Consider the following 15,453-nt stretch of genomic DNA (forward strand, 5'->3'; position numbering starts at 1 on the left):
TTAGCTACTCTCCCAAAACTGGGTTACTGTGTTTGTAGGCCTTCTCTCTGCATTCCAAGTTTTCTTCCATTCGAAGTCAAAGTTCCAAGAGTTTTTGTTTTGTTTCTTTTTTTTTAAATTTATGTTTACTTGGTTCATTTCCATCTTAATTATAAAAGTAAGTTTTGTTACCGTTGAATTTTAAAACTTCTGTAGAAAACATTATTTCCCAGAGCTTGTATCAAAGACATTTTCTGGGATTTTTTTTAAAATTGAAATTCTTGGAGTATTTAGAATGACTGAAGATATTAGTCCTTAACTGTGGAATAGTTTAACAGAGTTTTACTTTTTCCTGTGAGAGATTATGTTCTCATTGCTGAGTTTAGCAGTCAAGATAAAGAACTGATGAGATTATGCAGATTATGCAGTTATTATATACACCTATTCTCAATAGGTTAACACTTGCTTTTACTTATTTTTCTAGTAGAGATAATGAACTTGCACTAATCCTCTACATTCTTCTGCTGGGAAACATGCTTGCAATATGACTAAACAAGGTTAAGAATACATTGCTGTCCACATTACAACAAAAACAGTCATTGGTGCCCTTGTAAAACTTGGTACCGTTGTTTTTATTTTATCTTCAGAATGCTTTATCTTACAGTCCCATCAGTTTTAGGTAAGGATAGAGTCTTAGTTCTGTTATTATTAGTTCTGTCACTAACTGGGAATGTTAGCTAGTTTTCTTATTTATCTCCTGGATGTCTGTATGACAGTTACTGAATTACTCTAATCTCTTTAAGGAGTTAAAACCTGGAAGCTCAGTGTATGAAAGGATGGGCCAACAATCAGACTGAACTGTGGCTGAGTTGACTGTGCCTGGTGCTGTGCAGGCATCTTAAATGTTTGATGGTTAGTCCAGCATCTTATACCAACTTCACGTTTATTTTCTGAAAGCCTTTTTGTTTTAGGGTAGTTTTCGATTTTTTTTTTTTCCTGTTTCAGAATTGTACAAAACCAAACCAAACCATAACCAGAGACTCCTTAATCTACTTCCACCCCCACACCAAATGTTCATAGTTTATTCAAAGCCTGGGGTTTCCATGGAGAGTCTCAGGGATAGCCTCTTTTTTTTTTTTGCCAGGAAAATCAGATACCACTCTGCATTATGGGGCTTTCCATGACATGAAAGCAGATATGGCTCAGAGATCTGTCTCTCTTGCTTTAACCTGAATAGTCCCATTTGTTTTTTATCATGTTTTTCATTTGGCCAGGGGGTGGGGGTGGGGGTTGTAATATATATTGGCAATATACCATTATATAGTATTTTGTTTGAAAAAGTTCTGTTGATAAAATTTAGTTTACAAATCACTATTCTGTTAACTAATAACCTAGTACTTTGGTTCCCAAATTCTGGTGCATGGTGAAATAAAGACAATGTAGAGAACTTCTCGTAAAATGACATTTATTCTTTTGTGGAATTCTTAAATAGATCTATTTTTAAATCTATTTGTGCATGAATGTTTTTAAAAGTCCTGTCATTATTGCCTATAGGAATATTTATTTTAATATCCTTGTGTAAAATGTTGGCAAGCCTTTCTCAGTTCCCTAGTTTTACTTTTGAAATTTTATAGTTAAGAAATATAGAAACCAACACAACGCTGTAAAGCAGTTTTCCCCCAATTAAAAAATAAATTAAAAAAAAACAAAAGAAGTATAAAGGTTTGGGATCTCCCAGGACATGTGAAAATAGTCTACAATAGATCCTCCGATGTTATAATTTCTGTATCTGTTCTGCTGTGCTGCCCTGTGTTCCAGAGCTGAGGGTCAGGACCATGCTAATTGTCTTCCAAGTGCCTGAGAGATCCCACACATTCCAGCCAGAAAAGGCATCCCTGAAAGGCAGTTCCTTTCATTTGAATCACCCCCAGGTGCTTCCCAGGTGACTCAGTGGATAAAGAACCTGCCTGCAATGTAGGAGACGCAGGAGTCGCAGGTTCGATCCCTGGGTCTGGAAGAACCCTTGGAGAAGGGCATGACAATCCATTCCAGTATTCTTGCCTGGAGAATCCCATGGACAGAAAGGCACCTGGAGGTCTGTGTCCATAGGGTTGCCAAGAGTTGGACATGACAAGTGATTGAGCATGCAGGCACAACATGCAGGTGTCTCTAGTAGTAAAGAACCTGCTTGCCAGTTCAGGAGACATAAGAGACGCAGGTTTCTTATGTCTCAGGTTTGCTGACTCAGGTTTCTGCTGATCCCTGAGTCAGCAAGATCCCCTGGAGTAGGAAATGCCAACCCACTCCAGTATTCTTTATTCTTGTCTGGAGAATTCCATGGACAGAGGAGCCTGGTCGGCTGCTGTCTGGGGTTGCATAGAGTTGGACATGACTGAAGTGGCTTAGCTTGCACTCAGGGGATTCTGGACTTGTTCCACCTTTCACACTGGAGACTCAGTGCTCCTGGAGATTAGGGCCCCACGGGGCTATAATCATGGTCAAGGGCTGCTTCTGGTGTATCTCTATTGTCACTTAAGATTTAGAATGCAAATCTCTTATTGTTTCTGTTGTAAAATGCCTTGTCATTTTCAAGAAAATCGCATTAAATATGTGAAATTTTCATGGTGTGATGCAGTCATTGTTAGTAAGCAGTGATTAGTGAAAGGAAGTGAGGCATTTGTTCAACAGTCTTGTTAATAAAGAAGTTTAACTGCATTTCTCTTTGATGTTCTTTTCATTTTTTGGTCATAAGAAATCTTTTAATCAGGGAGATTACCAATATTTTTACTGAATTAGAAACAATTATTAGCGCCTCATTAACATTTAGTTCAAGTTGAGTGGTATTTTTATATTTTTGTTGTGTTTTATTTAAATTAGGTAAATTATTTACAGTAAGATGAATCAAATGCTAGTTTTTTTGATACTTTATTGGAGTGATTTAAAAGTCGAACTCATAAATGGTGATATTAGAGCATAATTTAATAGACTGAAATTGTATTTAAGTGTACTAGAGTCTTTTTCTTAGGTTAACCCTAGACACAGATAAGATATTAGTATTGGGAATAGCTGAATATGAATTGAGAACCTTGGTTTAGTGTGTCTGTGTCAGCAACACAGTTACTGAGGTGCATTATTGGTTTAAAAATGTATTTTGGACTATTAGATAATAACACCTGAATGCCGTTAAGTTGAATATTTTTTATGTGTTAATAAGCCATTATATCTTACATTTGGATAAAGACCAAAAATGATTTATAGAATAATTCTGTTTTGGCTTTTCTCATTACCTAATAACACATCTGATGGAGTTCAAAGGTATTTGTTCTAGGCAACAGAGGTTAAATATTAGTTTAAAAAATTTATGCAGATTCTTGAAAACCAGTATAATTTAATATGAAATTTAATAATTCATTTAGATGACGGGAATAGCATTTTGTCATAATTGTCACGGGAGGAAAAATGTTATATGGACCTACTGCTAGAGTGCATTTCAGCATCTCCTGGATTGCCAAAGGCTGTGGTGCCAGAATTGATCTTAACTGATTGCCCAGTGCATTCATCTTAACATTTTTTTATGTTTAGACCCACATTTATGCTACTTCTAGAAATGATGCAGTCTCAAATTACTCCACCGTAAAGGAGAAAGTGAAAAAAAGCAACCATTATTTATCAGACACTAATAATTTTACATATTTTGACTCATGTAGTGCTGATAACAGCAGGAGGTAGATACTCTTATTCCTGTTTGGCAGATAAGGAAACTGAAGCACAGAGAGATTAAATGATTTCCTCAAGACTGTGCAGCTAATAGATGGTGGAAGTAGGAATCTAATCTGAATAGTCTGAAGGACCAAACATCATCCTTATTTCTTTGAAGTAGAAATCCCACTTCTTTGTTACCAGTTCTGGCAATAATGTAGACCTTTAAGAGAAAAGAGTCTTGGGTAGACTTTTGTGAGCAATTGTAATTTAAAACATTGTCCCATACTCTTAACCCTTTCTGACTAAATTTACATATTTTTCCCCTAAACCTGCAGGAATATCGAAAACGGAAAAAAAAGTGAAATTGGAAGAAAAAAGCTCAACTGCATTTGGTATGAACAGAAAGTAATCTTTAAGCAAAAGACTGTAGATGGCTTGGCAGTGGGAGGACGTAGTCTGTCTCTTACTTTTTACCTGTTAGTGCTCCTCTAGGTGTAAGTGATCCTCTGTTTTAGTGTTTATTAGTTTATTCACCTCCAAATATGTGGTTTCTTAATATATGTCTTGTAGTAGTATGTGTATTTTTTGTCAAGGAACCCTGAGGCTTTCTCTGAGAACTTAATGTTTTTGAACATCTTTGAAATTATGACTGTTTAAAAATATGGTACCATTTAATATTGTTGATCCTTAGAGAATGGATGGTAAATTAATATAGCCTTTTTTTTCCCAGCCATTTTTTTTTTTACTTTCTTTATAAAAAGTTACTAAGTTTTCTGCTGTCTTTTCTGTCTTCTGTGCTATCATGACTATATGTTTTGGAATAATGGATAATAATCTTAAATATTCTACAAACTAGCTCCCTGGAGCTTGAGTTACTGAAAGTTGGTTCAATATAGTTGATAAGCTGTGGGCTAAACCTTTCTGAGTTGAACAGTAGTTGAATATATGTGATGAATTAATTTTAAATAAGCATTCTAAGATACTGTTTTAACATCTGTTCATTTTCTTTATAAAGTGCATATGATTGGGAAAAAGAAATATTTTAAAATTTTAGGAAAACGTTTAGTTTAAGGAGTTAAGTTTTTACTTCCTTGTGCTTTTTATCTTCATTCTTATATATGTGGAAAATATTAAAAGACTGAAGGAATTATTTGTGGATTTGACTTAGTGTTTTAAAATGTTTTTCCAAAAGAAAAAAGTTCAAGTTTTTTTAATCTTCTAATACATTTTCTTGTTAACTTTTGTGTGGAAATACTGAGTCTCCTTGGTCAGGTTTTTCTTAAATTGTGGAGTATATTTCTTGCCACATCAGGAAACTGAGTTACATTACTCATTTAAGAATTTTAACTACTGTCTGTGTTAACTTTAAGGTGTCAGGAGTTGGGATTTCTCAACACTGCTAATGAAGATCCCCTCTTATAGCCCAGTAAGCTAATCAGGAGTTCCAGACTCATGACAGGAACAGTTTAATTGAATCCATCCACTCTGGGCAGGTGACTGGAATAGCTGATTAAACCATAAATGCTGCTTTTAGGTTAACCACAAAGGAACAACTCGGGATCAGTCGTGATTACTAACTGACTCACTTTTGTCATTTAGGTAAGAGAAAAGAAAAGGATAAAGAAAGAAAAGAGAAGAGGGACAAAGATCACTACAAACCGAAGCAGAAGAAGAAGAAGAAGAAGAAGAAAAAATCTAAGCAGCATGGTAAGCACAGTCCTTCCTCGGTGTCTGGGGATTAGCTCTCAGCGGTTACCAAGATCCACAGACGCTCGAGTTTCTTGTATCAAATGGCACGGTGTAGTCAGCCTTTCACACTTGTGGGCTCCACATACATCTATGGAAATAAAAACTGATTCCCATTTCTTAATATTCTAAGGTTTTCTCTTTTACCAAAGTGGAGTTAGGACAGTATTCCTATGTTCTTGAGAGCTGAGCAGTTCGTCCAGTAGCCTTTCTTTGTCTTGCCTGTTTAGCTACAGTAAGTTAAGTGGTCTGTAAATTAGTCCTTGCAATGACTAGAGTCTTTCATTGCCAGCGTTATGGTGGACTAGATACCCTGTCCAAGTACTCCTCTGTGTACTGTGAAGGAATTTCTCTCAATCTCGAATTTAAAGTCCTTTGAATTAGCTTTACAGAAGTGAGGGAAAATATTTTTAGAAAAGCTTGGAGAAAAAACAAATGATTTTTCTAACAATAGCTTGTCACTAAATAGTCACTAAAGCAAAAATCATTCTTAAAAATAGGAGGTTACCATAATAAATAGTCATAAAAGCAAAAATCATTCTTAGAGATAGGAAGTTGCCATATAGTGATAAAGGTTGAGTTCACTTTACATCTTTCTGAGTTTTATCACTGATTAACATCATCATATCTTTCTTAGTAATTAATAAATAAATTAACAAAACCTGAAAGTGTCTGTAAGGATAATAAAGATGGCAGCTGTGTAGTTGATCTGACAAATCTGTCTAGGACACTGAACTGAACAGCTGCAGAGTAGACAGTTTTTTCAAACAGACTCAGACATTTATTAAAATGGACCATGGAATGCAGCTTTAAGTAAACCTCAACACATTCTAAGGGCTTTCCTGGTGGCTCAGACGGTGAAGAGTCTGCCTGTAATGCAGGAGACCCAGATTCGATCCCTGGGTGGGAAGATCCCCTGGAGAAGGGAATGGCTACCAACTTCAGTATTATTGTCTGGAGAGTTAACTTAAAGTCACTATTGAAAAGACAAAAAGCCCCGTATGTTTAGAAATCAAGCAAAATATTTTTAAATAATTCATGGATGAAAGAGCAGGGCCAAAGGGAAAATAAATAAGACGTTAAGAATCTGGCAAGTGTTGAAAATATTATACATGTGTCAACACTTGAAAATGTAATTAATATTGCACTTGCAAGAAGAATGTTGCCATACAACTTATAAAAGAAAAGAAGGCTCAAAGTCAGCTAAACCTCCAGCTTAAGAAGTTAGAAAAGATAACTTATAAAAGAAAAGAAGGCTCAAAGTCAGCTAAACCTCCAGCTTAAGAAGTTAGAAAAGATTAAGTCCAGAAAAAGTAGAAGTGAACATGAATAATAAACATATGAATAGAAATTAATGAACTAAGAAAAAAAGGTAGGAAGAAATGAAAAATGCCAAAATTAAATTCTGGCCCCCAGAACTGAGAGAATAAACTTCTGTTGTTTCTGTCCACCAGTTTTGTGGTAATTTGTTGGGGGCAGCTCTAAGAAACTCATACTCCAAATTCAGTTTGTTATTGTTGTTGTTTAGGTGCTCAGTTGTATCTAACTCTTTTGGGACCCCATGGACTATAGCCCACCAAGTTCCTCTGTCCATAGGATTTCCCAGGCAAGAATATTGGACTGGGTTGCCATTTCTTCTTTCAAGGGGTCTTCCCGATCCAGGGATTGAAGTCCGGGTCTTCTGCATTGGCAAGTGGGCTCTTTACCACTGAGCCACCTGGGAAGCCCCCAAATTCACTTTAGTTGGTTTAAATAGCTTTGCTCTCAAAATCAGAAGAGAATAGTATGGGAAAGGATAGTCACAGGCTGTTCTTATTTGTGGACAAAGAGGCAAAACACATGGAATTAAATCTAGCAGGATATTTAAAATATGACCATATAGGATTGGAATGCAAAGTTGGTTTGACATTAGAAAATGAATTAATGAACTTCACCACAGTAACATGATTTTAATAAATGTAGAAAAAATATTTGACGCATCTGTGTGTACTTATGTTAAAAAAAAAAAAAACTTTGAATAGCAGATTGTAAAACTTTACTTAGAAACGTAAAGCCTAAATAATTGGGAGATGATTCATATTCATGGGGTAGTAGATTACTGTTGAAAAGATGCTGCTTGAAATAAATCTATAGATTCATTGTTGATTCTGAACTTAACGTGGAAGAGTAAAGAGCCAAGAATGATATAGTCACTGTTGAAGAAGAATAAGGAGAGTTACTATTCAGTTATCAAAGCAGGGAGGTATTTTGAAAGAATAGAATATGTTAAGAACAGAATAATCCAAAACAGACCATACATATTTCAAAACGTAGTTTATTCAAAGCTGAAATCTTAGTTTGTTAGGTAAGTAATTCGTATTAGAATAATTTATAATCCATATAGTGACAATAAAACTGGACTCCAACCTTACACCATGTACAATAATCAGACTGATATTGATGAGACTTCTTATGTGAAAGACAAAACTATAGAACTTTGAAAGTATAGAAAGCCATCTCTGTGATCTTTGGGGAGAGATTTCTAAATGAAAAATGCTAACCCAAAAGAAAAGGTTGAAAATGTGACTAGACTGAAATGAACTTTGGTTCATCAAAAGCCTTACAGAGAGAGTGAAAAAACAACACAAACCATAAGAAAATAATCATAACATAAATACCTGACAGTATTCAGAATGTATTTCAAGCCCTTACAGATCAAAAAAGGAAGGAAAACCCAGTATGAAAATGGACGAAAGAGCTCAATAGGTATTTCACAGAAGTGGAAACCTGAAAATGCTTATATAAGACAATGCACACTCTTAGGCGAAGCTGCCTAATGTAACTTTTAGAACCTAGTGAAATCTATTTCTCCTCTGCCATATTGGCAGAAATTACGAGATGAATGGTATCAGATGTGCTGAGGAGGTGGAGACAGTGGGAAAGCCATGATGTTTTTCTGATGAGAGTAGAGTTGACCTCAGATTCCGAACTAAACTCACACACGGCCGGGAGACACGTACAAGAATGTTCACGGCAGCACTGGCGTTGGCCTGTGTCCACCTGTCCTTTAGTGGAATCTGTGTCACTTTGTAAATAAATGGATTATACCCATTGGAATCTCATGAACAAAATGGATAAGCTAAAAATCAAGTCACAGAGGGAAACATGTACAGTTTTACAATTTCATATATGTAAACATCCAAAAGTTGTAAAACTAAGCAATATGTTTTTTAGAGGTTCCAATGTATGTAGCAAAAGCATAAAGGAAAGCAAGAGAATGATGAATAAAATTCAGAATTAGCGTTGCCTCTGAGGTAGAGAAAGGACTTTTTACTTCACATTGGAAGGTGGGTTGCCATTTCCTTCTCCAGGGATGACTAAGTCTTGGACAAGTTCAGAGAAAATTTGCACCTCAGACTTGTAGCCCACCATGACCTATGGCAACACTATTTATAAAGAGCCATAGAGTTTCCCTGATGGCTCAGCAGGTATAGAATTCGCCTGCTATGCAGGAGACACCAGAGACATGTGTTTGATCCCTGGGTTGGGAAGATTCCCTAGGGGAGGAAATGGCAACCCTCTCCAGTGTTCTTGCCTGGAGAATCCACGTGGACAGAGGAGCCTAGTGGCCTACAGCCCGTAAAGAGTCAAAGATGACTGGGGAACTAAGCACATATTAAAGAAATAAGCCTTGAAAAAAAAAGTTGCATGTTTTTAAATTAAAAAGAACCTTACATCTTTGCTTTGTAAAATCAGATCTATAAATGAAAGTCTTAACTTTGAAAACAGAGTCCTGGTAAAGACTAGTGATGCAAAGGAGCATTGCTTTTTGTACACAGCAGGTGTTAGGTCGGGTAATCACTAGCATCTTTGCAATTAATTAATACATTTGAGGAAAATTTATTCTGGGCTGTTTACTTCATCTTGGAAATGACACTTTCCCCCAGGGGATTAAATTAGAAGAGTGTTCTTTAATCTTAAATAGGGGGTCTTAAATAACTTTGAAATTTTAAGGACATCTTAAATTTTAAAGAATTCCCATTATTACTGTATGTGTTCCTAATAGAATGTGTATTTTAGTCTGCAATTGCTACCATCAAGGAGTTTAAAAAATTATTTTCCTTTTACCACTCAGTGCAATTTTGCATATCCTGTGATGCTTATTATGTACCAAATACTAAACATTTTATATATACTAGTTCATTTAATTCCCACATTAACCTTTCATGGTGGGGCCTGTTATCCCCATTTTATAAACAGTTAACTAAAACAGAAAGATAGAGTTGTCCAAGCTCACATGGCTAGTAAGTGAAGAAAAGCAGATTGAAACCCAGGCAGTCTAGCTTCTGAGTCTTAATTTTAATGCTGTGTTGTTAATTTTGACCTCCCTACCTTAAATATTGTTTTCTAGGCTATGCATTCTTCCTTTCTTCTGTCTGTTAACATATTAAGTCCTTAGTAGTTATCTGCTAGTTTAAATGAAGCTATGGAAAATAGTAGTTAAATGATCCTTTATAATTATTCCATACAACTGTGGGTTGACAGATATTTTGATTACCAGAATTAGTTTACTTAATATAAAGCTAACATTGTTTTCAGTCCGTGTGTCTGAGAAATTGCTATGTTGGGATTTTATTTAAGAGTGACGTCTTTGCCAGTCTTTAACTTTGTTATTTTGAGCAAATCGCTTCATCTCCTTGTCTTTTATGTATCTGTAAATATGGGGAAACTGAAGACATACAGAGGTTTAAGAGAAGTAGAAGGAGAAATGCAAAGAGACTCCAAAGTATTGTATAATAAAAACAAAGATTCCCTTCTAGGTGCTTGTAAGCAAGCATGTATGTTGGGAGTGGTAAGGAGTATGCGTTTAAGTATCTACCGTGATGTATTGTGTGTGTGGTAAAAGTGGTACAAAATAAATTCTACTTAGTGAAGCTTTATGTAGAAGATGACATTTGCTCTAACCCTGAAATATAGCAGTAGACTACTATTCATAATAGCCATAGGGTATGAGAGTGGGGAATACAGGTTGGGTGTGGAATGCTAGGGCTTCCCAGGCGGCACTAGTGGTAAAGAACCCACCTGCCGGAGACATAAGGAGACATAAGAAACACGGGTCCAGTCTCTGGGTTGGAAAGACCACCCTGGAGGAGGGCATGGCAACCTGCTCTAGTGTTCTTGCTTGGAGAATCCCATGGACAGGGGAGCCCAGGAGGCTACAGTTCACAGGGTCACAGAGTCAGACATAACTGAAGTGTCTTAACATGCATGCATGCACATAGAATGCTAGGAAATTTTGTTCAATGCTAATATACTGTACAGAGATTAAATGTCCACCATGTTTTATTTTTAACACCAAATCGAGATTTATACCATTATTTTCATACTGAACCAATAGTTAACACTTTCACTGAGAGGGCGTTGTAACATGTAGTCAGTAAAAGGGCAGCTTTTGAGAGCTGAGTGGGCACGTTCACATCCCAATTGCGACACTTAGAGCTAAAGTTATTTAAATTCTATACACTTGAGTTTCCTTGTGTGAAAAATGGTGATGATAGTTTCTGCTATGTAGATTCATTGTTAGGATGCCAAATTGTTATAAAGTACTTTACTCAGTACCTGGCTAGCATTTAGTAGATCCCCTTCACATTTCCACACCTGTGCTTGAGTAACATGATGCTAGCAGCTTTGCAGTTCCGGGGAGGCTCTGGGAGATGACTCTGAGGTCTGGCAGCATGAGCGTCGTCTAGGAGCATCCCACTGCTGAATGACGTGGGCTTGAGGCCCGGGAAGCGGTTTTAACAAGCTTCCCAGTATGTATCAGATGCCGAAATCCACTAATAATGCTTTTTTGGTTAAGAGTAAGGCTTCCGTAGTCAGACTGTCTGGGTTTGAATGTTGGCTTTGCCATTGATAGCTGTGTCATCTTGGGCAACTTAACCTTTTCTGCCTGTTTTTTCATTTGTATAACAGCACTAACAGTAGTAGTTCTTTGTTGGAGAGCTGTGAGGATTAGGAGTAGTTGGTACCCATAAAACACTTAGGCTCATGTTTGGCACGGAGAGAGCCCTTGATGAACATGGCCCATGCCATGGTGTTTAGGATGACCACTGCTCCTGCCACACACTGCTACCTAACAGTGAGTGAGAAACAACACACATTGATGATCTTAAGGTTCTGGAGGTCGTAAGTCCAAAATGGGTCTCACTGGACTAAAATCAAGGTGTCAGGACTGCACTCCTCTCTGGAGGCTCCAGGGAGAACCCATTTTCTTGCCTTTCCCAGATTCCAGAAGCCACTGCATGTCCTGGCTCATGTCCCGCCCCTCTTCAAAGCCAGTGGTGGTGGCTCAGGTCTTGTCTTAGTTTACATCCCTCTGACACTGACTCTTTTGCCTCCCTCTTACTTTTAGGGACCCTTGTGATTATACTGGGCCAACCCAGATAGTTCAGGATAGTCTCTTATTTTAAAGTCAGCTGATGACCAGCTTGATTTCATCAGCAACCTTAATTCCCCTTAGCCATGTGATCCAGCATATCCACTGGTTCTAGGGATTGGGCCATGGACATTTTAGGGGGCCGTTATTCTTTCTCCCATAAGCAACAGCTTCAAATGGCTGAGACTCAGTGTGCACCAGCATTGGACTATTCTCGTAAACATTTCTTTACACTTTCTATGATTCTTCAGCCTTTTCTACCTCTCATTTATTCCCTCATCTGCATTAGTTTACATCCTTTGCCTCATACTCAGTTGAGGAAATGGGGGTCATCAGATGAACACTGGCTCATCTCTTCTCTTCCACATCTGTTTACTTACCTGAATATGTCCAATCCTCTCCTTTGCCTCTACCCAAATGGAAGGACTGCCTGTCTTTATTTTTGAATCCTGGCATGTCTCCCCGATCCCCGCCACCACCACCCCAATCACCATCCCCACCACATGTTTAGATTTGTGCTGAACTCACATTTCATCTCTGATTTCTCCACCACCTATTTATGCTTCTGCTCCATCTCAGAACTCCAGTGTCAGCACCAAGTTGTTCAAGCAGAAACCTGGAAATTGCCCATGATGGCGGCTCGCAGCCCTCCGTCTCCAGTCTGCAGATCACTGTGTCTGCTTTCAAATGTCACCTCAGCCGCCATCCTCCCAGCCCAGGCCGCCAGCATTTCTTGTCTGGTCTGTACCACTGCCTCTGAACTGTGTCCCCACTTCTATTCATGCTCCCTGGACTTCCCCCTCCATTCCACAGCTGTAAAACGGGTGTCACATCTTGTTCCTCCTTACACACTCTGACTTTTGTTCCTTTAAAAACAAAAAGAAGTCTTAGGTTCAATGTGATCTGGCTCCTATCACTCTGGCCTCGTTTCTTGCCTCCCTCCCTCACTGTGTCCTGGCCACGGGCTTGTCCCGTCATTCTGCTTGGTGGCCGCCCCTGTGCCTAGACTCACACCTCTCCTGTCTTTGTCCCTGACTGCGCCCAGCTCAGCCAGTCCTTCCGCACGACTCAGTCTAAGCTGAAGAGGATAGAACTTTGACTAATTTCTTTCTGGGCCATGTAATATAGTTCAGAGGTTTTCTGCTGAAGAATTTATTGATTGAATTATCACTATGATAATTGACATGCTAGACATCATGAGAATCTCTTCACCAAAAAGAAGAAAAGCAAACAGTTAATTTCCATCTTCCACATCTTAACTTCAGACATAGCTGTGATTACAATGAAGAGAAAATGTAGTTATAATCTTTTCTCACTTCCGGACTACTTAATAAGAATTTGTAGATACCAGTTAGAACCTGGTGCTCCCTGCTGTGTAGACACTGCCTGGGATGTATCTCCCAGTATTCTTGCCAAAGCCAGTTCATCAGATGTGTGGTGATCTAGCTGCTCATGGATGAGAAGAGAAAGTGGTGGCATGCTTGTTTATGTGTCATAAAACATGACCTTCTCGTTATTTTTGTAGTGACTCTTCTTGATTACTTGACACTTTATTAATATTTCTCTATGTATCTTATGTTGCAGACTATTCAGACTATGAAGACAGTTCCCTAGAATTTTTGGAAAGGTGCTCTTCTCCACTAACTCGATCTTCTGGGAGTTCTCTGGCTCTGCGAAGCATGTTTACGGAGAAAAATACAACATATCAGTACCCAAGGGCAATCTTGTCAGTTGATCTTAGTGGTGAAAGTATGTGTAACCATGTAATGCTTAAAACAAAGTCTTAAGATTCTTAAATGTGGAACTGAGAACAACGCATACTTAATCGAGTCCTGTCTGAGCAGGGCACACAATTTAAAAAGTTACTCCATAAACCAATATGAAAATCTCAACGTTAGAAATTTAGCTACTTTTAAAATTTATATGAAGTAAAATGAGCATTTCTACTTAATTGTAGGACAGGTGGTAAGGAAACAATTAGTGTCCACTGTGTACTGGTCTTCTATGGGTGTTTTTACTTGTATTTTCATATTCTTCACTACCAGCTTATAAAATAGGTATTGTTACTCACACTGCATAAACAAGGAGAGGCTAATAGATTAAGTAACTTATGGGACTAATTAGCATTAGAATTAATATTCAAACCAAGGTCTATCTTAACTCCCAAGAAAATGCTTTTTCTGCCAGATTTTTATCCTAGTCTTAAAAAGACACTTTGAATGCCGGATCACAGATCTCTCTGTAACCAATAGTCTGGAAATGTGGTCAGGTCAGTGATCTGAACACATTCAGGTGTTAGGCATGTTGACAGAAAGCCAGTTAGGCGATGACATGAGCCCTGGCATTGGAATGGCTCAGGTTTTCCTGCAAGTCCAGTCCCGATGTGGAGGAGGTAAGGACTCTCTCCTGCCAGTGTTCTAAGCAATGGGAAGAGAGACTCTTAACTATAGACGTTGATAGCAGTGGCTTGAGACCAGAGCTCTAGCACAGTCAGGGAATGAAAGATAAAGGACCGGGCTCCATTCTGTGTGAAATCCCAGGGCTGTTTAGGGGGTGCCCTGTCTTCTTGAGTGCCCTGCATGGTGGATGCCCGGTCATGTTTTCTCTTTGGCGCTGTTACCGCCTGCTCTCTTCCAGGCCTAACTCCCCTCTAGCTCATGATAGAGTAAAGTATATTCTTCTCTTGACCCTAAAATAAGCACATAGCACTTGTGAGATTTTAAAAATCTCAAATCTAAGAAAAATGGGGGAGGGAGGACTAGGGAAAGGTCCATCCCCTTTTCCCTTTTGAGCCAGTGGTTCTTAACCTCAGGTGTATATTATATTCATTGGTGTGAGGCTAAAATACCGGGTATTTTAGGTGCTGCAGCAGAGTGCAGATCTGGGGTTTTTGGAAGGGCACATCCTGGCAAGGTAGCCCTGGTAGCTGGTGTTGAAAATGAGGTAACCCCTGTCCTGTGAGCCATCAAGGTCTGATGAGCGCCTGTTTATGCAGAGTGATGGAGAATGGGGGATGGGTGAGTGGTGTGGCCGGAACTAGAACACGTGAGCGGGGCTGGAAAGAGTGTCCTGAGGTATGCCCTCCCGTCGGCTGGCTTTCTTTGCCCTTCATGTGTTCAAGTGCTGAGCCCTGAGAAGGAAAGTAGGGAGGTTCTCAAAAGCCAGGGTGCATCAGAGCCAACTAGAGAGCTTCTTACAACCAATCTCTGGGGCTTACCCAGAGAATTTCTGGGTTCCAACAAGTTCCCAGGTAGTGCTGACCTGGACAGCGCACTTGGGGAATATTGTCTGGAGACAGCAGTGATAGTTCTGGAGGCAGCAGTGTGCTGGGGCCACTCGGTTAGAGCTGTCATCAGGTGGTGTTCCAGTGCGAGAGGGAACCTGTACCTGCTTTTCTTACTTAACTTTCAACCCTGTGACCCATTTACTTAGCCTCCAGAGTTCAGCCAGATACTGCTTTGATGCTTGCGAGTTAGTCAAACTGGATTTTCTGGCCAATGTATCAAATTTGCCTTCTAACACCGTAAAGCCTGGCTGTTTTGGTTATACAAACCCATGTAAGATATACCCTAATTCCTTCTAAGGGTAACAGTTTTTAAATTAAATTCATT

General features: G+C 38.6%; 1 protein-coding gene across 11 annotated transcripts in view; it reads left to right on the forward strand.

Annotated features, from left to right (window-relative positions):
• The window catches only part of PHF20L1 (PHD finger protein 20 like 1), a 75,563-nt gene that overhangs the window by 42,261 nt on the left and 17,849 nt on the right, over positions 1–15,453 (forward strand). For 10 of the 11 annotated variants that reach the window (XM_065903354.1, XM_065903352.1, XM_065903357.1 and 7 more), the window contains 3 exons: positions 4,017–4,073; positions 5,281–5,388; positions 13,427–13,591. In XM_065903354.1, the coding sequence (XP_065759426.1) occupies positions 4,017–4,073; positions 5,281–5,388; positions 13,427–13,591 (330 nt within the window). The remainder of the gene's footprint in view (positions 1–4,016; positions 4,074–5,280; positions 5,389–13,426; positions 13,592–15,453) is intronic. The other variant, XM_065903362.1, reaches the window with a different exon arrangement.

Source organism: Muntiacus reevesi, chromosome 12, assembly GCF_963930625.1.
Source record: "Muntiacus reevesi chromosome 12, mMunRee1.1, whole genome shotgun sequence".
In the NCBI taxonomy this organism is placed as follows: Eukaryota; Metazoa; Chordata; class Mammalia; order Artiodactyla; family Cervidae; genus Muntiacus; species Muntiacus reevesi.